Source organism: Coenobita brevimanus, chromosome 64 (genome assembly GCF_032717465.1).
Source record: "Coenobita brevimanus isolate Jiangsu-jjx chromosome 64, ASM3271746v2, whole genome shotgun sequence".
Taxonomy (NCBI): Eukaryota; Metazoa; Arthropoda; class Malacostraca; order Decapoda; family Coenobitidae; genus Coenobita; species Coenobita brevimanus.
Window position 1 is genome coordinate 10083782 of NC_137017.1, and position 25019 is coordinate 10108800.

At 41.5% G+C, this 25019-nt stretch overlaps 1 protein-coding gene across 1 annotated transcript in view; it reads right to left on the reverse strand.

Annotated features, from left to right (window-relative positions):
* Positions 1-8968, reverse strand: part of LOC145404582 (uncharacterized) — a 34470-nt gene extending 25502 nt beyond the window's left edge. The window contains exon 1 of the mRNA XM_080276091.1: positions 8712-8968. Coding sequence (XP_080132217.1) covers positions 8712-8927 — 216 coding nt within the window. The 5' untranslated portion in view covers positions 8928-8968. The remainder of the gene's footprint in view (positions 1-8711) is intronic.
* Between the last annotated feature and the right edge of the window lie 16051 nt (positions 8969-25019).

The window sequence follows — 25019 nt, forward strand, 5'->3', positions numbered from 1 at the left end:
GGATGCAAACAAACTTCATAAAACTCGCCCTCAAGGCGTGTAGTTATTCGGGTCACACTCATCACAACGCCAGACAAAGTTTACAAACATTTTGTGTTCCTTGGCCTCATTCACAGTTTACAGAATCATCAAAAAAACAAAAACAGTAAAAAAATTATAAAATTTAAGTAAACAGTGAGTATCATTAAAAATAGAACAACCGTGAAAGAAAATGTAAATAAAAATAAGCATCGACTAAAACGAAGATAAGAAAAACTAAGAGCAAATATAAGAAAAGGGGTATCACCAAGAAAAAAAGAAGTAATAAGGTCAAATTATTACCACAAGAAATGAGTTTGAGCAAAAAAAAAAAAAAAAAGTAAATGAGAGTACCATAGAAAGGAAACGACAAGGACAATGTACTGTTAAAGAAAAAAGGTATATCATTCCCCCCCCCCATAAAAAAAAAAGAATACGAAAACCTTGAAAGAATTTAACCTTTATAAGGTGAAATAGAGTGTGACTCCAAAGTCTGTTCAGTACGACTGAAGCACACACCGTTTGCAATATCGTATAAAAAAGAGAAAAAAAGAACAAATGAAATGCAACCTGAAAGAAAATTATTTTATGGGGAAACTGAGTGCAGTCATTCAGTTTCTTCCTGGGGTAGCAAGAATAAACCACAAGGGATATAGTCAAGTTAATGTGTATCTTTTTAAGGTTATCATATCTGCTATTAACTTCACTTTTGCCCCTGACAACATTTTGTCCAAGTCAGGTGAGTAACTTTGCAATTTTACTACCTAAAATAAAGTGAATTCTCTTCTCACCGATCATAACTTTCCGTCTGAAACTAATTTGAACTTCTATGAAAAAATAAGCTTGTACAGTATATATATACGAATTCTGTCGCAAAACAAGCTTTGAGGTCCCACCTAAAGCAAACTTCAGCAGCAGTAAAAAAAAAAAAAATAAATAAATAAATAAAATCTTGTCAAAAGCAGCAGGAATGTAGTTTCAAATTCTGCCTAAAAGAAGAGTAAAAATGTACGAGTAGTCTCTCTCTCTCTCTCTCTCTCTCTCTCCTGACCCCATTCTGACCCCAATAAACCAAAACTCCTCTCTCTCCCTTCGGTAGTCTCCCTGGCGCCACCCTTCCCCCACTCTCCCTCTCCCTTTCCCCTCTCTACCTCCCCCTCCCCCCTCTCTACCTCCTATCTCTCTTTTTAGCACACCCTTTCCCCTCCTTCTCGTCCATCCTTTCCCCTACCTCTTTCCCAGTACCCTTTCTCTTTCCTCTCTCCCACTTACTCGCTCATTTCTATTCCTTTTCTCTCTCTCCCTCCCCTTCCCCTCTTTTTCTCTCCACTTTCCTCCCTCTCTCCCTCCCTTCCCTCTTCTCTCTTCCCTTTCCCCTCCCTACCTCCTCCCTTCTCCCCTTTCTATCCCTTTCTCTTAGCCCTTTCCTTCCTTTGCATCCTTCCCCCTCCTTCAATTTCCATCTTTTCCCCTCCGCTACCCCTTCCCCTTTCTGCTCTCTTCTCTCCCTTTCTCCCTTCTCCTCGCCTTTCTCTTTCCCTTCCTTCTTCATTCAGTCTCCCAGTGCGTCTCTCCTCTCTCTTTTCTTTATTTTTTAAATAGACTGGTTAGTGGTGAATAAGAGAAGGAAAGAATGAAGGACCGAGAGAGGAGGTATGGAAGGAGAGCTAGCGAAGGAATGAAGGAAAAGGAGGGAAGGATCGAAGGAAGGGAATGATAGAGGGAAGGACTCAAGAAATTAGTTTGGGAAGGTGGAAGTGAAGGAGAGAATGGGTGAAGGTATGATGCGGGAAATTAGGGAGAGAAGAGAGGAATTAAGGAAGAAATGAAGAAGGAAAAGAATACGGAAGAGAGACTGCAAGAGGATGGGAAGGACTGAAAATTAGAGACAAATATAGTCAGGTATGAAGGCAGGTGGAAGGGAAAGGAAGAGAGGGGGAGGGAGAGAAGGAACAAGAAGGAATGATATCAGAAATGAAAGGAAGGAAAGAAGGAAGGAAGAAGTGATGAAGAAGAAGGATACGGAGGTTGGAACAGAAGGAAGAGGAAAAGGAATGGTAAGAGTTAATGGGAAACGGAATAAATATAAGAACATAAGAAAAAAGGGGAAACTGCAGTAGGCTCGTCGGTAAATACTCGGCCCTGTGCCAGTATCTTTATCATTCTATATCAGGACTACTGCAGGGTCGAAAATCCTTCTCGGAGGGAGGGTGACAATCAAAACTACCTGTTCCACATGCTGGCGAAGTAAGAATGGGGAAGGAGTGTCTGTGAGGAAGACTGATGCGCGTGATATGTAAGTTAAGTGGTATACAGCTCCTGTTTAAAGGGCGTGAGTAGACTAAAGGATTGGAATGAAAGAAGAGAAGAGGAGAGACAGGAAGAGAAGGAATTGAAAAGATTAGCTAAAAAAGAGGAAAAGTATACTAGTCCTAGATGCAGGAGTCTAGGGCCCTCCGGCTAATGCCTTTGGTGTGGGATGGAGTGGTGTGACGTGGCTTTGCTGGTTGTTTGTGTCTACGGAAGTGAGGCCCCATACGTCCGAAATTCGTTAGTGAGACATAGGGGGGCAGTGCGGCTCCTATAGATTCTTCCGCACATCAAAACAGGTAGTGGAAGAACAGAGAGGAAAACACAGGTAGAGAACGGGAGAAGAGAAGGAAGGAGAATGAGAGAGGACTGGGATGACACAAGGAGACCACACGGTTTTTAGGCAGGCGAGGTTCTCCCATCATTTAGGCTAGGCGAGGTTCTCCCATCATTTAGGCTAGGCGAGGTTCTCCCATCATTTATATATATATATATATATATATATATATATATATATATATATATATATATATATATATATATATATATGTACTTTACGCTCCTGACTGGGAATCGAACCTTAGACCTCTAGATAGAAGGCAGGCATTGATGCCACTCCACCACGACGTGTAGTGTGTGTTATACCTGCCGACTGCCAGTGTCATTATTGGAAAAAATGAGGCTAAGATACCACGAGTTGTGTTACAGCAATCTTGATATGTAATCATCAGTGACAAAACATATCTTATGTTAAGAGGAAATGTGATGATAAAATACATGCAGAAGATTATTCATTTGTAATATGACTGCATATATTAATAGCTTTTACTTAATATATGCTAAATATAAACAAATAAATTTACGACAACTTCAGAGAGAGAGATTGGGGGGGGGGGGCACGATGCTGGGGGTGGGGGGGTTCTGCGGGTGCTAGACAAGTACTGGCGCCAGGGTGACAGGAAAAGTACGAGGTTCATTAGACAGAAGGGAATGAAGAAAAGAGGGAAGGAAGGAAAGACGGAGAATATTATTGAAGGAGGAGTGAAAGAATGAAGGAAAGAAAAAGGAAGAGAGCAAGGAAGAAAAAGAAAGAAAGACGTATGAAAGCAGAAGCAAGAAATGATAAAAGAAAAAAGAAATATGACGAAACCAATCAATGAGAAACATGAAGATCTTGATGTCCAATTAAGATGATGATGATGATGATGATGATGATGAAGAGGAAGAAGAAAGATGGGAATGATGATAATGATGATGATGAATGAGAGAATGATGATGATTTTGGTGAAAAAGAAGATGAAGAACAACGAGGAGGAGGAGGAGGAGGAGGAGGAAGAAGAAGAGGAAGAGGAGGAGGAGGAAGAGGATGATGATGATAATGATGACTGATGTGGAGGAGGAGGAGGAGGAGGAAGAGGAGATGAAGCAGAAGGACGACGACGATGACGACGACGGTGACGACGACGAAGACGATGTGTGTGTGTGTGTGTGTGTGTGTGTGTGTGTGTGTGTGTGTGTGTGTGTGTTTGTGTGTGTGTGTGCGAGAGAGAGAGAGAGAGAGAGAGAGAGAGAGGGGGGGGAGGTATAATAAACGATGTAATAATCTGCTCCATATGAGATCCTATTTCCATATTTAATTTTGTATGACCCACACTTCACAACTTCTTTTGTTAGGTTGCACGAGTATTTGCGAGCTATTACGAGATTTTACGAGCCTGTTAATCCTTTGGTGAGAAGGAGACAGTGGATCGTTGGTTAAGAAATCCAGCTTCCTACTGGAAGACCCTGAATTTGATTTTCAGGCTGGTCAAATTCACAGATTTTTTTTTTTTTTTCTGTCTGTTTATCCAGCTGTACAGTTAGGAACCTAGATGTAACGTCGATCACTCAGGGTTGTGTTCTAGAAGTCAAGAATACGATACCAAAATTTCACAAAAGCTCCTTAAAAATTGTGAGACATCGCAGTGTCATATGAAACAACGACACTTCTGAGAATCCGCATGACAGCGAAATGATATTAGATTCTACAAGACTCCACGGGAAACAGAGGGACTCCATAAGGTAAACTGAGACTCTGTGAGACTACACGACCTCTGCTGAAACTCCACAAGACCATATGGGATTCAGGACCACATTCCAGGTGGTGTAATAAACTTTGCACCACCACTTCCACAGTGATTTATTTGACAAATTGCATGTGTTTAATCTCTTGTACGTTACTGCGGCAACTGTGTCGGTACTAAAAAAAAAAAAATAAATAAGAAAGAGAATATCAAGGAGTATTAGGGATGAATCGCCGAGAAAACTGTGCTAAAATGCCTACTATGCCATGTTGAAAGCTGCCATTTCTGAGGTATCAAAAAGCAAGGCGAAGCGATGCGAAATTTTCCTAGAACTCGTGCGACTCAAAGCAAGCGTCTGGGTGGGGGGGGGGAGGGGGGATTCGCAGTAAGGGGGAGTGGGGGGAGTTGCTGGAAATGGCGACCGGTCGACTTCTTGGCGCCACTGCATCGCACCCAGCAACAGACACCAGTAGGTAAATAATGGTAACCAGTAAAAAATAACAAAAATAAATAAGGGAATTAGGAAAGGGGGAGAAGGAGGATAAAAATGCAAGTGGGGAGGGGGAGACAGGAGGACGCGAAGCATGGACGAAGAGAAAGAGGACAGAAGGGAGAAGAAAATAATGAAGAGAAGAAAGAAAAAAGGAAGCAGCAGAGATTCAGAGAGAGAGAGAGAGAGAGAAAGAGAGAGAGAGGAAGGGAGGGAGATTAAAGATAGCAGCGGCAGGCGGCAGGTAGGTGGGGAACATTAGATAGCCAGAGATCGCTGAGGTGAGAATTTCAAGCCCGTTAATTTGACTATAAATCAAGGAGAGAGAGAGAGAGAGAGAGAGAGAGAGAGAGAGAGAGAGAGAGAGAGAGAGAGAGAGGGGGGAGTAAATAATGAGTAAAAAAAAAAAAAAGGCTAATATCAGTGTCAGGCCAACTGCCACGCACAAAAACAACTTATTAAGCATAATTATGTTTTCTTTCCTCTCAGCGCCTTTTTTTTCATCTATGACAGTTTCTTTTTTCTTAGACTGACTTTAAGGACCGCATAAAATCATCACCGTCATTGCAATTATTAAAATCATCATCATCATCATTGTCGTCCTAGTCACTAACACCACTTGTATCATCAAACTATTACCAACGAGGTTAGTTCGATTTTGAAACAGGGAAATGGAAAATCTATCATACTGTAAAAGCAAGAGAGCTATCATCAAACAGCCCACATGAAACTGGTCACACTTCTACAGTTCATTCAAAGCCTTCCAAATCCTCTGTTCATTTTGTATTCTATTTAATGCTTTTTTTTTTTTCTAACGAGGTATAGGAGAGAGAGAGAGAGAGAGAGAGAGAGAGAGAGAGATGATGATGATGAGGAGGAGGAGGAGAAGGAAGGACACAGAATAAAAGAGATGTCCAGATGAGACAAGGAGACAGACAAGGAGCCAGTTATAGCCAGAGAGAGAGAGAGAGAGAGAGAGAGAGAGAGAGAAATAGTGAGAGAGAAGGGGAGGGAGGTGTCAGATACAGCCGTCGGACCATTAATCACTGGGGTCCCTAAGGTCTAGCATAGTCCCCTCCCTATTTGCACTTGTCTTGAGGCTTAGCAAAAGAAGTAGGGTAAACTGGATGATAGAACAAGGGGGTGGGAGAGAAGATTTAACCCTTTTAATACAGTTACCTCCTTTAAATGTTTATTCTTGCTTTATCATGCTATTTTTATCTAGTTTACGGGAAAGTTCTTGTGTTGAGATGGCTAATGTAAGGCTTTATGTAAACCGCGAAGCTAGAAAACATTTTAAGCAGTCATCTCGCCTGGGGGTATCGTGATTGAAGTGAAGTAGACGTTCTCATAATGAAGGGATAAATGTGGAAGGATGAATGCATGAATGGACTGATGGATGGATTGATTAATACAGGAAATAATGAATACACGTGTTAATAGGCAAGTGCAGGGATGGTTGTATGGATGAGTGAATAATTGGTTGGGTAGATGGACTGACTTATGGATGAATTACTGGATTTGTGAATGGACGGTTAACTTGAATGAATATTGGGAGATAAAAACAGGAGATGGGCTTTGATATGGGTGGATGGTTGAATGGACAGATGGTTGAATGAATGAATGGATAAATGGATGCCTCTACTGGGTGGCATACCTTGAGAGAGAGAACGACTATAAAAAGAAACAAAAAAACAAATGAAGTAGGCTAAGCAGCTCCCATCGACGACTACGAGAATAAACAAGAGGTTTGAATAATATTTAACTGAATGAAGGGAAAGGGACGATGAGAGGATAAATGAGTGGACAGATGAATGAGTAGCTCGAAGGATTGGTGGATGGGGGTTGAACTATGAGCGGATAGATGGGTGGATTGATGACCGGATAGGTGGAAGGATGGTTGGTTTAATGGATGGATGAATGAATGAACTGATAAAATAAAAGGAACTGAAGATAAAAACAAAGTCTAGTCCAAAACACAAACCCACAACTCCCACCTACGCACTTTTAGATCTCCACTGTCGAAGTTTTCCACCAAACCAGTCACAGTCCACAGCTTCTACGAACAAGCCAATAAAACACCAAAAATAAACCCGCCAGCTACAACTTTGAGCCAGACAGTCAAAATCCCCAGCCATCGACATTGAGACCGCACAGAACCAAAGACTAGACATTGGAACAAATAAGGGGGCAGGAGGGACAGTCTAGAGGCCAGAACGTCAGTGATGGTATGCGATAGTGAGTGACAGAGAGAGAGAGAGAGAGAGAGAGAGAGAGAGAGAGAGAGAGGTTAACACATTCGGGCCTAAACTCTCACTCCTCCGCCCCGCCCCATATATCTTATTCATCTCATTGATCTGACTCATCGATTGTGTGTGTGTGTGTGTGTGTGTGTGTGTGTGTGTGTGTGTGTGTGTGTGTGTGTGTGTGTGTGTGTGTGTGTGTGTGTGTGTGTGTGTGTGTGTGTTCCTTTTTATATACTGTATTCTACTATGGGAAGAAACGATACTCTTTTCACTTTAACTAGGTATAAAATTTCCATCAGTCCTTCATGATTCCCAAGCTGCAGCCTAAATATAGACACACATAAGAGTATCATGCCAGTTATGAAGAGCAGTTCTGCAATTATGGATGTAGAGTCGTAGCGTTGTCTTTTTCTTCAACTAATCCGTGTAAATAGGATGCAAAAGGACGAAAATCTTGGCTAAGTTTAGGGAACAAATATATAGTCAATTTCCTGAGGCCCACAGGTCTTCCTACGCGCAACAAACGGCGTCACACACTTCATGTCACCTCACGAGACCTTCATCATACCCAGTTTACATAACAGAATATTTACTAGGACTTTGTCATGTGCGACTGATGAGATGGTATTAGCAAAGGTGCTTTTATGACCTGGTAGTTGATCATGTAGAAGATTATAAGGTCATTCATATTGGATTTTTACAGTCTTGGATGAGAGAGAGAGAGAGAGAGAGAGAGAGAGAGAGAGAGAGAGAGAGATGGGGGGGGGGACAACGATCATCATTAGCTACTCAGCATTCCCAAAGGGTGATACAGATCTCTGGGTGTCTAGACTGGATCGAACCTCCATTCATCCAAACACCGTAAATGAGAAGTGCTAATGGGAGAACTGACAGAAGGGAGAGAGAGAGAGAGGGGGGGGGAAGAAAGTGAGTGAAAGAGGTAGGAAGGAATAAAGGATGGAAAAGAGACAGGAAGAGATAAAAAGAACAAGTGATTTAGCGATAGACATGTAGAGGTGGGGGAAAGCTGAATCTGATCGCCAGACTCTGACAAGCATGAATCAAATATGGCGTTCCCGTACCACATACATGCGTACAAACATACATACATACATACATGCATACAAACACACACATTCCGAAAGGCCATGTTTTACCTTTCCTTGGGTCAGCTTTATTTACCTGATGACTTATTACGAAAATGTAAGGAAAGGATTATTTTTATCTATCTGTTTCTGTCTATTGACTGACGCCACATCCTTTGAGGGGCAGTCTCTATAAGGGATCTCGAGGCAGTTCTTTCCCCAATAATACTCTTTTTTAATTAAACTTGGCATAGAATTGCCATCTCTCCATCTTGAGTACCGAGTCGTAATAAGTTAACACTGCAATATTATGCTAGTCACGAAGAAATGCAGTTCACTGCATGTAGAGCAGTAGTTGTATATATATATATTTTTCTGTCACTTGGCTAAGTAAAATTAACTGCGAAAGGACGAAAATCTTGGTCAAGTTAAGGTGAACAGACAATAGTCATTCTCCCAACCCCGGCTGCCAATTCAAAGAGGGGGGAAAAATACTCACCCTGTAGTGTATGGTTGGAAGGCCTCGCAGCCTCCGCTTCTTCTCTTGTACGGAGGAGTCCAGCCTGTCCATGAGTTCGTCTAGACTTGAAGCGGCTTGGCGGGGGGCGAGAGGCCGGTTGTGGCTGTGACTGTGATAATTTGCTCCAACCATAGCAATTACAGCTACCACAACTACGGCCACACGCAGCCATGACACTGGTAGATGTCTCGTCATGTTGAAGTTGAACAGATGAAAATTGGGTGTTTTCTTGTCTTTCGATATTTAAGTACTTCGTCCCGTGATCACTGTGGTAGTTCAAGTTTATGTATTTTGTCTCTCGCTCACGTTAGTTGGTTCAGGTCTTTGTATTTTTTCTTCAACAAAGCTCATAGGTGTGTTGCTTTCTTATAGGCGCTTGACTCTGATAGGCTAGTTGTAGTCGGCTAAAAATCTCTATTCCTTGTTTCAGATTTGTGCAAGACAGTTCAGTCTGAGTGTTCGTCTTGGCAAACAGTTAAGGAAATCGCCAAACTTTAAAATTCAAAACATCGGCACAGCAAGACTTAAAACGGGAGAGGGAGTTAGGAGTGAATGGACTGCTCGGGATGAGAGTGAAGTGCGGTCCGAGATGCGACAACACAGCACCAGCCCTCTGTGTGCCCCGGGCCAGTCCTCGCTTTCGACTGGTGCTGGCGCCAAGGTCTTAAGCTTCATATAGACTCAAACACCTCCCTTCCCCAGTCCCTTCCCCTTCCTTACGTCCCTTCTTCCCCCTCCCTCTCTCAGGCTTGTCCCTTAAAAACGTCCCCACACTGCTCATGTTGTCTGGCTTGCACCGCTTAACCGCATAAATCCAGTACTTGTTCTTTCAGTTTGTTCTTGGTACCTCCATACGAATTTGTTAACTCTGAAGAGACCATTTGCTGTGACAAGGTTGGACAATATTTCCATGGACCCCCTCACAGCCCGATCCCTTTCCTTAAAACAGCTAGAACAAATAACAGCAGAAAACATGAAAAAAGGATCATTAAATAAATCGAAGTACGAAGTAGTCAAGTTTTTCTTAATCCCTTCTCTCCTATTGTATCATTTAGATTAGAGCCTCCAGAATCCGACGGGGTACTCTTTGTTTTTGCTATCTCCATACGATTGCATTCCACTTATGGGAGACTTGTCCAAACTGGAGGGGTGACATATAGCCTTCAATCCCATTTACTTCATGGCGTCTCCCTTAATCTCCATACAATCGTCTGGAAGTTGCAAGAAAAAAATGAAAAACGAATCGTCGGAATGAAGATGTTAGCTGTGTGATCACCTGCCAGTTTAATCTTAAATAGTCAAAGAATTTTTGAAGGTTACATTTAACTATTAAATTCTGAAAAGTTTCTCCAGAAACCAAGAAAAATTGTCTGGACATGGCAACAATACAAAGTCATGGGAGTGAAGTTGTTAAACGCTAAGCTTTGGAAGAATTACGTACGAAGGGAAAGGAAGAGAGGACAAGAAGAAATATGTTAATGGATAGAGCTAAAACGGGTCAAGAATCTCGTAAATATAATTTGTGGATCAAGTCATCTAAGGTCAGATCAATCTGTCTACGTTACTTGATTTTATAGCCTCTCTCTCTCTCTCTCTCTCTCTCTCTCTCTCTCTCTCTCTCTCTCTCTCTCTCTCTCTCTCTCATCGATATTTCACAACTTTCTCTATGGTCTGTCTCCAGTCTTTTTGTCTATTCATCTATCTGTCTACTCGCGTCTATTAAAACTCGTGCACGAGCACGCGCACGCGCGCGCGCGCGCACACACACACACACACACACACACACACACACACACACACACACACACACACACACACACACACACACACACACACACACACACACACACACACACACACACACACACACACACACACACAACTTCATCCCTGTCTGTCTGCCTGTCTCTGTGCACATATGTATATACGTATACGATATAATATTTTGTATCTCTCCTCATCCTCTAGATTCACACACACACACACACACACACACACACACACACAATGGGTAGGGATTACAAAAGAGAAAGGAAGATGTATTGGTAAGGGTGGTGGGATTAGCGGGGCTCCCTGGTTACTCTATGGAGGAGGAGGAGGAGGAGCAGGAGGAAAAAAGAGGGGCGTGGAGGAGGCGGAGGAGGATGACTGAATTTATATATTATATACTGTACACTTATAATTCTAAAAAGTGACTCTGAAATTATTTTGCTTAGCCTTTAAGTGATTTTCTCTTTACTCATGTGCTGATTATATGTGTAAAACATATGCATATCATATACTGTAACCGTGTAATATAAGAATGGAATTAAAAACGTTGTATAACTATGTATCACTTTGCCATTTGATTACTCACAGCACTGAGGGGTAAAGGAGTGTGCACCAATAACTAAGGTGGATAGTGCGAGTACATGGGTTGAGAGCCCCTGTTCTGGTGGATCCTGTAAAAGATTGATAGACACAGTTCATTCGGATCCTAAAAAAAAAAAAAATCCTCAAACACCATACAAGGAAAGACAAACACAGAGATACAGCCATACATAGTAACAGGTAAGGCAAATAGCATTGCAACTGGTGAAATCAGAATGAGTTACAGCTATGAATGCGAAATGAAACCAGTCTCATTGCCCAGAAAAAGTGAACTGTTGCCAAGTATGATTTGAACCCTACAAGGCCATCCATGAGCAGTTTATATATTTAGAGAGAGACTGATTGATATCTCATACTTAGCTAAGGTGATTTCATTTTGCTTTTTCCAGTTATATAAAAAAAAAAAAAAAGTTTTGACGTCGAGATAGTGTAAATGGCAAGACTGTAACTTCTCCCTGTTGCTGACTTTTTATGAAGGATTTATGGTTGTAATTTAAGTGACTTTGGAGATTTCGTACCGCCTCTCCCTGTGCCGTTTATTCTGCACGTCAATCCCCCCCCATCACTCTCTTTTTCTTTTGTTCATTCTCATTCATGCTTCACTTTCTCAGTTTTCTCTCTCTCTCTCTCTCTCTCTCTCTCTCTCTCTCTCTCTCTCTCTCTCTCTCTCTCTCTCTCTCTCTCTCTCTCTCTCTCTCTCTCTCTCTCTCTCTCTCTCTCTCATTTATTAGTTTCTTCATTTATGGTCCTCCTCAAGTTTATTAATATTCAGTTTTCTCAGAACACATTCACCCTGCTTTGCTATCCTGTTCTACAAACTTATTTAACTAACAGATTCAGTCTTTTTTTCATCACCAAGGCCTAACGACCTCGTACGATCCGTAAGGGCAGTGGGATCTATGTACAGTATCTATGGATCTCGGTAAATTAATTAACCGCAGTGGTCGACGTGGGCGTGCCTATCGCCTGACATGGGTGGGTAGTTCCGATATGCATGTTCACAATGTATGTTATAGTCCCTCTATATTAATGTGCCCCCTCCCCCCTCTTTAATTTTTTGGTTCTTTTGCACCATATTTAATGTACCAATCGGCAAAAAGAGAAAGTGTTACGGCTGTATATTATATGCAAACCACTTCCTCATAACTAGCATTATATTGTAGTGTTATTCTAATTATATAACTCACCCTTCAAAATGGAGAAATGGGAGTTTTATGTCAGGTTATGATTAAAATGAAGTCACTGAGCAAAACACAATTTTCTGCATACGCTATTTGTGTGTCTGTATTGTAATTTAAGACCCGCTGATACAAAATCACTATTATTAACTTCACACAGGCAAAGTGCGAGATGCAGATGCTGTCAGAGATTATGGACGCAGATACATGCAGGAACTCTCCATGTTTTCTTCCAAAGCCGATGAGGAATCTACAGCCGAATTCTAGTTTGCTTAAGAGCCATTTTAGCACCTTATCTTTACCTCTAAATTTCTCTAAATGGCACGTGAATTGTCTCTTATATCTTTCCATGAATTTGTTATGGAGATAAGAATAAGACACGAACAATATACAAGAGCATAATAAAGCACAGTATGAAAAAAATAAACCGCTAATAACCAAGTGCTAGATAACCTCGCCGCCTGATGAAGATACGGCCTATTGAAAGAGGATTAAGATTTCAGAGTCTATCATCTCGCACGTGCGTCTTTACTGGGATAAGGCTAAGGAGGTTGTAGCTAGGGTGAAAGGATCGGGCGTGTAAGCTGGAGGAAGGGTGTGTGCTGAGTGTTTTTTGTGGTGAGTACGGAAGAGGCACAATGTCGAGAGTGTGTGGTGGGTGGTTATGTTGTGTGGGGTATCTTATAAGAATGGAGAGGAAAGGATATGGCGAGGGTGTGGTGTGTGGTGAGGGCGTAGATAGTGCAGAAGGATGTGGTAATGATGCGAAGTGGATCTAGGACTATGGTGTGGTAGTAGGGTGTGTGTGAAAAATAAAGGATGTTGGAAGGCTGTGGTTAGGATGTGATGAGGGTTTAAGAGGGTTGTTAGTGTAGAATGGGGAGGTATGCTTACGGTGGCGCATACTTGAGGGAGAAAGGTGTAGAAAGTGTGATATAAAAAGGAATGGGAAAGGAGAGGGAAGAAATGGCCTGAAGTGGCAAAGAAAGAAAACAGCAGGTGGTGTGGGACTTGGCGTGTGGTGTAATGGTTTAAGATAAAATCAAGGGTGTCAGGCGACGTCATTTGGTCCAGTGGTTCACTAGGAGAGAGAGAGAGAGAGAGAGAGAGAGAGAGAGAGAGAGAGAGAGAGAGAGAGAGAGAGAGAGAGAGAGACGATTACACAACCATTATTATAGCGTGTGGATGCAGTTGGGCAATGAACTGTCACATACATCACCTCTATAATTCTTCCGCCGTCTCTTAGGAGTTACAGGCCATTAGATCCGGGTTCTGTAATTACACCCCTGCCTCTATATACAGTATTATACAGAGAGAGAGAGAGAGAGAGAGAGAGAGAGAGAATATGAGTTAGAAGAAGACACTTAGAAGAGATGATAACCCAGACCTACTCTAGTCTCCTGTCATTAGGCTAAATTCGTTTTTATTCCTCGTGGGCTTAGGTGGCTCTAATTTACACCCTTGAAACAGAATCTGCTCATTCCCCTTACCCCTGGTGGAAAGAATGATGGCTCCGCACCAAACGATGTTAAGTTTTTCAGTGTGAACGGACTAGGTTGAAGTATCTAAGGACTGCTGGAAGAACATCTGACGATGACAATGACACCTATGCAGTCTAGAAAATCATTCGAACTGCAAGCAATAGGTATTCGATGGGAAGGCCTGGGAAAGTAGCAGACTGTGGGGAGCTGTGACTTACGACCCATATCTTCCTTGGCACATTTACATCTTAAAAAATAATAATCTTTAGTTCTTATGTGAATTTCCGCTTATTTGATTATAACTAAAAACAAGAAAAAAAAAATCATCCTCCGACTAACAGTGTTTAAAAGACATTGCTGGGAGCCTCCTAAGGTCATAGTCTGGGTGGAAAAGGATGTTTTGTAACAACTTTTCTTTCGCAGTTAACTTGGCTTTACGTTTTCACAGCAGAGTAGGGATCAATAACAGCAGAGTATGCATCAGTAACATATAAGAGGATTTCGAGGTGTAATATGCTGAGTAAATCGAGAAGGAAGAAGTGTTACGAAATTTCCAGAACCACTTAGAAAAAGATCTTATAACTCCAGAGAGGGTGCCCTTGAATCAAGTGAACGTGATCAGAATACAATTATAGGTTCCGTGTAATCTCAGAATTCACCAATTAACCTTTTGAACTTGGTGTACGGAATCATCACATTTTTGGTTGTCTCTGTGGGTCTCTCTCTTTCTTTCTCTCTCTCTCTCTCTGTTTGTGTGTGTGTGTGTGTGTGTGTGTGTGTGTGTGTGTGTGTGTGTGTGTTCGTGTGTGTTTCCAGCATAGAATTTTAATAATAACTTCACCCTTGAACTTCCAATGCGCTAACATTTAAGCTGCATATATCCATTAATGGTTTTAATTATTAATCTTACCCCCTTCGACTTAAAGACAGCTCTCTTCGTTTGTTCTTTTTGCCCTCAGAGGATTGCAGTTAACTTGGGAAGGCACTCTGGTAAGGTGCATTTTTTTCTTTCCCTAACAGTTTTTAATTTAGTTGATAACCAAGCGTGTGAGACTGGAGTGTACAGTAGAGTTAGTCAAAAACAAAGATATTCATTTCTCCATAACTAAGGGTCACAGAACTTGATGTAACTACGACTTTGTTTTGAAGTTGTGGGAGCGGGCCCGATGCGTCTGGTGGATAATATATCAGCTTCAATGAAAAGGTTGGTTGAGGCAATAAATATTTAACTATGGCAGGACGAACAAGACATATATGCATGGACAATTTTTACACTCCTTGCCTGGTTCTTGAGAGAGAGAGAGAGAGAGAGAGAGAGAGAGAGAGAGAGTTCGCGACTCCCTTTTTCAACTATGCCACATTTCTTTCTGCAGTGTATAAATCTCCTCAATTTAAAAAAAAAAAAAAAAATGCTGTTTTTGCAACTTTTAACAAATTTTTCAAGTTCAAGAGACAAACGGCGTATCCTTGAGGTCTCATAATCGTCTGAAGGCACCAAAAATAAAATTGTAAATTACTTGACTGAAACGAAGATGTTAGCAATTACTCTTTTAAAGGAACAATTCAGGTGTCCAAATTCCTACACATGAATATTATAGGTGAAACTTTGTGCAATATGACTGTAAAATGACACCTTTTTTCATAAATGTGTTATTCCACTCAAAGCCTCAGATTTGTAATATATATATATATAGTTTTTTCCCTGGGTGTACGGCACTTACAATCGGATTTTTTATTTTGTTTTTTATTGTTACTGATTAACTGAAAGGGTGTAAGGATCGTACAACCTTAACCCTTCGATGTGGTTCCTCGTGTAGTCGACACCTGTACAGATAGTTTTAACTACTCCTCGGTACTTGAGAGGGACGCTTTCAAGTGGTGGCACCAATATAACCGGGTAACTTCACTGCCTGGTTGTACAAACGGTCCCTTAGTTATCCCCCTGACTCCAGATAGGATAAAGGTGAACAGAGGGAGAAGGACAATTTATCCTGCAATCCATCAGTTTCCTGTCCTTATAAGCCTGGATCACAACAACCTCCCCCTTTCTTTTAGCTCTTCTTATCTGATGCACTTACAGTATAATTATTGCTTTCCAAAGACCAATTTATTTCTGGGGAGACCTCACGTAAGGAAGAGGTTGATGAAAGCTATATCTAACCCCTTCAGTTTGAAAAATATTTCCTAAGCGGGATACAATGGTCTACAGTTATCAGTAATAAAATAAGAAAAATACATCTAGTCAAGCCGTTATTATATTCTGCAAACAAAAACCGGAATGCATGCGCTCCAGTTCCTTATAATAATGATGCTGATGAACTTGTCATTATCAAAGAGGTTTTGTAGGACACACCTGTAAAAAATAAAAACTATATAATTATACCTTCATGCTTATATTTATTCACGATTGAACTTTTAATAACATAGATCTTACCTGTAGTTTAAGTCATTTATGAAGTTAAGTACACGAATATCTCAGGCTTTCCAAACCTTGAATTTTTAATATAATTTTCCAGTCTGATTATACAGTTATTAATAAGGTCCTTTGTATATAGACATATTTTTCAAACAGTTATTTTGATTGTGAAATCTTTGTATAATAATAATAATCATAATAATAATAATAATAATTAATAATAAAAATAGTGCTTTAACAAAGCGGTGATTCCCAGTACGAAGACTCCCTAACACATTTATGCTTTTCTTTTTTAATTGCTTAGAGAACCCACGATAGTTTGCAAGGGGCAGAAACTATTTAATAACCCTTTCATTATAATAACGTTCTTACCATTACATTCATCCTACTGTCCAACGTTTTCCTTATTTACTTCGTGGTACCACCGAACGATGTAAGCAGCTTCAGAGAGACTTCTTCAATTGAGCTGGAGCAGAGATACTACGAAATCTCAAAGGTCACTTCATATGTGATGTTTTGTCTACCCGATTTTTTTTCGAAACTGAGTCAGAGGTCGTTATTACTGTGGCCCCAGGTTAAGCAGAACGTAAATCCCATGGACTACAGGATGAAGGTGCCTCTTCCTGTAGACCTTTCGTGGGACGTGGTAGGACTGCAGGGACATTTATACAACTGGTTAGCGGAGCCGTGGTGTGCCACCACGTGAAGGTGCCCTTCTCTATTATCAATAATATATTTATAATTACGTCAACGAACTAAAGAGGTTTACACTTACACTGTGTCTGCTTAATCCCGAAGCATGAGTAACCGGACGCGACAACAGAACGATCGCACATCTTGGGAAACCAAACTCCCGATACTTATAAGGCGATGACAAGGCCCTTTCCTGGGAAGACTAGCATGCGCATCCCAGAAGACTGACTGACACTCTCTCTCTCTCTCTCTCTCTCTCTCTCTCTCTCTCTTGGACTATCATGTTACTCTTAGTTTTAGGAAGTGTTGTAAGAAATCATTCTCATATCTGTTTTGTGTGTGTGTGTGTGTGTGTGTGTGTGTGTGTGTGTGTGTGTGTGTGTGTGTGTGTGTGTGTGTTTGTCTTTCCTTGTCACACATCACACATAAATACAACCAACCATCTCTCGTGTTATCTCTTTCCCTGATGCATCCGAGTTATTCTCTCTCATTCTTTAAAATTCTTCTGTTATATAATTTTTTTTCGACCTAGTCGCTTATTTTTGTTCTTAGTTCAATATAATTGTTATACTGGCTTATATCGTTCTACTGTCTCGTCATATTCCGGCGATTGTTCTCTTTGCGCTCTCTCTCTCTCTCTCTCTCTCTCTCTCTCTCTCTCTCTCTCTCTCTCTCTCTCTCTCTCTCTCTCTCTCTCTCATGTCTTCTAATAAAATGCCAGCCTCTCTTGAGAGCCTGTTCTGTAACACATAAGCTATCTCATTTTATCTCGTTCTCCGACAAATTACTGTCTCTTGGAATTATCATCTTGTCATGAGTGCGGATTTACAGGCATATTTACTACCAATTCGCTGCTGCATCTAATATTTGGGTTCACAGGAAGAAAATGGAGTGAAGAGTGCAGGATCTCTCTATGTCTTGTGATCTTTCTGCAAAGGTTAATCCTCGATACGATGAAAATTTAAATGCTAAGCACAGAATAAATTGCTAAGGAGGAGGTGCTAATTCATCTTCATGCGCACTTAGAATATCGACTCTTAGCCCCATCTTATTCAGTCTTAAGTAACGAAGAACTTAAAGAAGACTGAATCTAACCTCTAGTGCAAAATATTTCACATTAAAAATAAATAGTCTTGAGGAAGAATAAAATTAAGATGATGTCCGTGGGCTGAAGGGGATAAATAGCAAAATCCAGGAGCCAAACCCAGCAAAAGCCAGAATTTAACACCCTCACAAAGATAACGTCTTTTATATTTTTCCCTTGTTACTGCCAGACGAATGCATGGGAGAGACTTTCTGAACCGGAGTTTTAATAATACTCTCTCATTCTGTGATCTGTCTCTCGCCTCACCCTGACTCTAGTATCTGGCCGTCCTCGGTGGCATTCGTCGAGGCCACAGAAGACGCGTGGGTGACCAGATCTATATCAACACACGCGAGGTCGGCCACACTCAAGTACCACCTTCACGCCGGATTACTGTAAGTTAGTAGGCTTCAAATAACAGGGTTCCTTTGGCCCTTCCTGCTGTATTATTGTGGCATGTTCTTTTGTTCTTGTTGTTCTCTCTAATTAATACTGCATCCAAGCCACCTACTCACTAGATTATGTGTGGAGGTTTCGGACTGGGCTCCTTCGTTCCTTTCTCGTCTATCAGTACGGTGAGTTCGCTTGTTCTTTCTGTTCTTTATGGCCTTACTCTCATCAGCTAACACTGCTACCTTACTACCTTCATGCTGAATTATTTTTGGTGGTTTCCGCGTACGTGGGTTCCTTCGGGCCTTCCTGTATCCTTTGAATCGAGTGACCTCTATTTTTGTTTTTAGTTTATTCTTTCCATTCGCTGGCCATGTTGTTTAGCTTGCATGGGCTATTTTATCTAGATAAGGTGGATATAGCCATTATAAATCCTTTCATAACAAGAGGCGTATCATAAAACGAATAAAATTATCAGGTATCAGCAACATTAACTACATCAGGATTCAGGAAGTCATTCACCATCTCTCCCCCTTCCTCCTTTTTTCCTTGCTGTTATGCTGAGGGTTACATTCTCATCAGTTTGAAAGCCTCTGTACCACTACTTCCTATCTTCACGGTGAATTATGTTTAGATGTTTTGAAATAGCTAGGTTTCTTGGCTCTTCCTGTTTTATAAGTATGTTTAGGGAGTTCCTCTTTTAATTTTTTTTATAGATTCTTGGTTAGTAAGCTTTGGAATTGCTAGAGTCCTTGTGCTCTAGGCCACAGCAGCGAACCTTCATAAGGTTTAACTGACAAAATATTTTCAGCCGACAATATGTAGTTGCTTAATCAGGGAAAACTGCTCCTCTTAACTATATTTATGCCTATCGACGGCACAATGGGTTATGAAGCCAGATAACCACAATGAGGTTAAATGATGAAGGAAATTCTACGTCTTCCATCTCCCTAGCAGCGAGGTCTCAATATCTTAGAGGTGTAATAAGAATGATAATGATTACTTTTGTATAAGCCACACGGTCATACTTGAATACCCTTATATGTCTGAACGCAAAGCCCAACAATAACAGGAGAGATCATGGTACTGTTAGGTGGAAGGAGACCAGGATCATAACTTGATCGAGTAGCCTTGACTTTGACAGTGGCGGCACGATTGAATCCTTAACCCCCTCCTCCCCTCTTACCTCCTTTTTCTGTCTCCTTCCTGCTTGCTCTTCCTCCCCATCGTTGCTTGCCTCCCTACTGCTGCTTTCCCCTTCCCCCTTTGTTGCCCCTTCCTGTTCTCTCTCTCACTCCACCCAAGCACTCACACACTCGATAAGATCAATACAAAGATGCCAAGCTGGATACAAGCACATGAGGATAAGCACAAGCAATATTACAGCACATAGCCCAGTCCTACGTCTTCTTTCATTATCCGCGGTGCCCTTTGAATGATAAGTTGACTCCTAACTTAACACCTTAACTCGGATGACATAGTTCTTAATTTATTCTTTTTACTTTTAGGGGATTTTAGTCAGATCTTCACAGATTTTTTTTTTTTACCTGAGGAGTTACATATGGCTTTAAATAACCCCTTCGCTACCACAGATCCAATTTGAGAAGAAATGTCATCTGACAGCAATAAGAAAAAGAAAAAAGGATATATCATCGGGGTGTGTAGGAGCTGAAAAGTCCATCTCGGCAACAGACTTTGTACGTGGATATTGTTCGCGTCTTTGTGAAATACAGTATATCTTCCACGTGTCTTGATTTCCTAGTGCCGTGCATTGTTCCAGTCACTCTGAAGAGGATCGAAGTCGTGCTAGAAGTGTTGCATCATCTAAATTTCAAAAAGGTTATAAGTCTCTAACCATCACCTCATGGACGACATTCCTTGTGAAAATGGCTGAGTCAGGCTTTCAGTATAATCAAGTTTCCTTTCACTGATCCCTTTTAGTCTCTCTTCGACGTACTGTTGCGTCACACTTCTCTGCTACCGATATGATTTGACATATTCTCATGAACTCTCTGCCTGCATACCTATCCCATTACAGCGGACATGCAACACTTAAATCTTTGAACACACTCTCACCCCTTATCAGTTTAAGTCTCTAATGAAATAGTTAACCTCTTCACTACGATGACTTATCATTTAATAATTTCTGTCCATTCCCAGAGCATTTTCTTCAGCTTGGGGGAGATTTATCGAATTGGAAATGTTTGATACAGCCTTCTTTAACCCGTTTATTACATGAGATCATTCCCAAATGTTGGCCAAATCACCTGGAGAGAACCGGACTGAACTGGAGAACACGTCATCTGATTGAAGAGTCAAGAGGTACCCACAGTCCTTCAAGCAGACAACTCTTCAGCTCCGGGATAGGGTTTCTTTGGCTTTCTCTTCTGCCTACGACCTACAATATTTTGATTCTGTTACAACAAAGACTTCTTTTTTTATTTCATTCTTCGTACCTGCAGATCATGTTATTCTATTTGTGTGTGTGTGTGTGTGTGTGTGTGTGTGTGTGTGTGTGAGAGAGAGAGAGAGAGAGAGAGAGAGAGAGAGAGAGAGAGAGAGAGAGAGAGAGAGAGAGAAGAAGGGTGAGCATGTGGAAGGGGGGAGAGCGGTGATGGATTGAAAGGAAGGGAAGGGGTAACACACAATACAGAGAAAAATATCTTTATCCAAGCGTCTGACTGACCCTAGAACTGACCATAGGTTTTTCCAGGTGCAAGTTACATCTGCCAACCAATGCATCATCGACTCCCGCCTCCCCCCACATGAAGCGCAAATCATTTCAGTCATATAAAAATTACACTGACGGGGAGGATGAAAGGGCTTTATATTTAACAGTACGCTAAAAAAACAAGTGTGCTGATACTAGAGCCGAGTGCTGACGTCTTTGGGGAGGTCTTAAGTTATGCTAAATGACGAGAACAAGAATCATGGCGCCAGTTTGACCCGATCTGCTTTCCCCCTACCCCTCCGGATATCTTACTTCTACTCACGATCTGCTCCTCCTCCTTCTCCCTCGTCTCTCTCTCTCTCTCTCTCTCTCTCTCTCTCTCTCTCTCTCTCTCTCTCTCTCTCTCTCTCTCATCTAGAATCCCTCTTTCCAATTTACTTGCTTCTCTGTCGACACCGATTTTGTCATAATATTTTCCTATAACCCTCCCCCCACTCCCCACCCACACCACCAACAGCTGCTGGTTGTTCTCCTTTCCTCTTTTTTCCTCCTTTCTCTCCTCCTTTCTTCTTCTTTCCTCCTCTCTCTCTTTCCTCCTTTCTGTCCTCCTCTCCTCCTCAACTTTCTTCTCGTCTTTTTCTTCTCTCCTTCTCTTATCTGTTCTCTTTTTCCCCTCTCTAACTCCTCCTCTTTTCTTCCTCTCTTCTCATTTCTCCTCGTCTCTCCTCTTCTCTCTCCTCAACTCATTTCCTTTTCTCTCCTCTCCTGTTAATTTGTTTTTTTCTCTTCTCACCCCATCCAGTATCTTCTCTAACTCTCTACTTCTTTTCCTTACTTCTCTTCATTTATCTTCCCTTTCCTCTTGTCATTTTCTTTATTTCATTTTCTCTTCTCCCATTCCATTGATTTCCTTTGCTCTCCTCCTTCGCTTCCTATCTTTTTCTTTCGTGTCCTTTCTTTCCTGTGTTCCATTCACCTTTGTCCATATCTCCTATATACGAATTCTTTTAATCAGTTTGTTTACATATCTATTAATTTGTTAGTTTGCTTTCCTTAGTTTACAGAAGCAGCCATGCCTAGTGTATTTCTCTAGTTGTTTCTCTGTCATATTTCACTTACTCACTCACTCAATCGACTATTTAGAATAATGAAATCTGGTAAGTTAGAAAAGAGGCCAAACCTTCATTCACTCACGAATCATTCACGCTTTCGAAATTCTCTGTATCACTTGATCTGCGAAAATATATTAAATGTTTACGATCGCGCATGCAGTGCTCGAGAGAGTAAACATCAGAAAAAAAAAAATCTCTAAATCATCCCCTTCTCTCTCTCTCTCTCTCTCTCACACACACACACACACACACACACACACACACACACACACACACAGTAAAAAAGAAAATTAAATATGGTAACTGACTGAAAGTTGGAAGGGACATTAAAGTACTACCATTAAAAAAAGAAAATGAATCAACGTAACCAAAAGATTTAGTTTTAAATTAACTACTGTACGTTGTTAATAAAAGTGAAAATACCGATATACTTACCGAAAATCAGATGCAATATAGTGTATAACAGGTTTAACGTCAAGCGAACGAATAATGGGCAATGAAAAAAAAACAAAAAGGATGACACGATATACACACGCAAACATCTCGTCACTCATCATCATCACCATCATCCCGACCTGCTTTTCCGACCCAAGGACGAGGTGAGGTAGGTTTCGAAGAGCAAGAGATAAAAATGACAGTGGAAGAACTATCAGAACTATGGCCAGCTAAATGGGTCACACTTTCATTCACTGGCCATTCAATCTCACGGAATGCCGAATTCATCTCGCACGCATAACAATTCATATATACGATATGGAAATGTCATTACATTAGTTGATGTAGCAGTCTGAAAGGGAAGAAGAAAAAGAAGGAACAGAAGATGATGATGATGGACAACAAAAACATCTACAACAACAGCAACAACATCATCAACAACAACAACAACAAAAAGGTAAGCACGCCTTACCCTCACATACTTTGTGTGTGTGTGTGTGTGTGTGTGTGTGTGTGTGTGTGTGTGTGTGTGTGTGTGTGTGTGTGTGTGTGTGTGAGAGAGAGAGAGAGAGAGAGAGAGAGAGAGAGAGAGAGAGAGAGAGAGAGAATCCTGAAAAAACTGTCGTGGTTGCTTTGTTCCCTGGCACCTTACCTGACACAGACGATTTTTAGACATTTTTTTAACCCCTTACCCAAACAGTCTCTCACCACACTTTTTTTTTTTCATTGTTGTGGTGGTATGCAATGGGTGTGTGTGTGTGTGTGTTGGAGGGTAGGCTATCTGATCAGGTAATGCCACTGAAGGATGTACGTTAAGCATCAGGCCTTCAATATGTATAGCCTTGCCTCAGTGACGTAACCTTTCCATTGGGGGAGGTGTAAGGGGGACCTCGATATCCAGGTAAAGCAGATGTGAAATACATCTTAATTTTAAATAGCACACACATGGGGGTCTAGCGGGCCTCATAGAAAAAGGCTCGGCCACACTTTGACCCCCCCCCCATTTATGTAGACCTGGTAACGCCACTGCCTAGCCTCGGACCCTTACACCTCGACGGGGGTTAATAAAGAAGTGGCCGTCACCAGTTTTACCATCTCAACAATATTTTCCTTGGCCTTAGGTTCGACAAGTTAGGTGATCGACTACACACCCACCTTCAGCCCTTTCACAGTGTTGATAGACATAATAATCGATAATTTTTCTTCTTTAACCCCTGCAGTACGATAATCTTCCTAAGTTCTTCTTACGACTGTTTACTATATAGTGAGAGGGACAGAAAGAGGACACTTGAAGGTACTGCCTATTGACTGCACAAGGTTCATTAAGAAAACCAGTTCCTTCTGAGCTCCAGGCTTCCCTTAGAATACGGCATCCAACAGTCTATTCTTCATCCAAGGTCGCCTGTCTTACTGCTGGGTAAAGAAGGGACAAGAAAATGAGACAGACTTTCTTCAACAGTCTCACCGGCCCGAGATAAGAACTCCGGGTTTTACGCTTTGATATCGACACTCTTTGCATGAATAACAGTCTAGAGGATTCTGTGGTTTAGTGTGCAGAATAAATCACTGAGGAATATTTTATTCAACTGAGTCAGCGAAACCTGTGTGTTGATCAGCTTAGAAGTTCTCGGTTGGGTAAAATCATCTGGGGAGCGCGATTAAGAGAGATTTTTCTAGTAAGATGAGTTGCAAACTGCTTTATTAACGCCAAGGGTTCTGGGACTCAAACTCAGCTCAGTAGACTTGTTTGGTGTTAGTTAGAATAGAATATTGTGGTTGTTTCGATCATGTGATGGGTAAGTATAACGATAATACCGCCTCAGACTTCCAGTAACTTAATTCCTATTGCAGAAAATCGTCTGACGTTAGCTGGGATAGAATGCAAGACTTGTTCCGACCATCAGAGGGTTAAGCTTGACAGTATTAATTCTCAAAGACTTCGTTTCTGTCTGTGTGTTTGACGAGAGAACACGCTGGAATGACGTACGTGTGTGTGTGTGTGTGTGTGTGTGTGTGTGTGTGTGTGTGTGTGTGTGTGTGTGTGTGTGTGTGTGTGTGTGTGTGTGTGTGTGTGTGTGTGTGTGTGTGTGTGTGTGTGTGTGTGTGTGTGTGTGTGTGTGTGTGTGTGTGTGTGTGTGTGTGTGTGTGTGTGTGTGTGTGTGTGTGTGTGTGTGTGTGTGTGTGTGTGTGTGTGTGTGTGTGTGTGTGTGTGTGTGTGTGTGTGTGTGTGTGTGTGTGTGTGTGTGTGTGTGTGTGTGTGTGTGTGTGTGTGTGTGTGTGTGTGTGTGTGTGTGTGTGTGTGTGTGTGTGTGTGTGTGTGTGTGTGTGTGTGTGTGTGTGTGTGTGTGTGTGTGTGTGTGTGTGTGTGTGTGTGTGTGTGTGTGTGTGTGTGTGTGTGTGTGTGTGTGTGTGTGTGTGTGTGTGTGTGTGTGTGTGTGTGTGTGTGTGTGTGTGTGT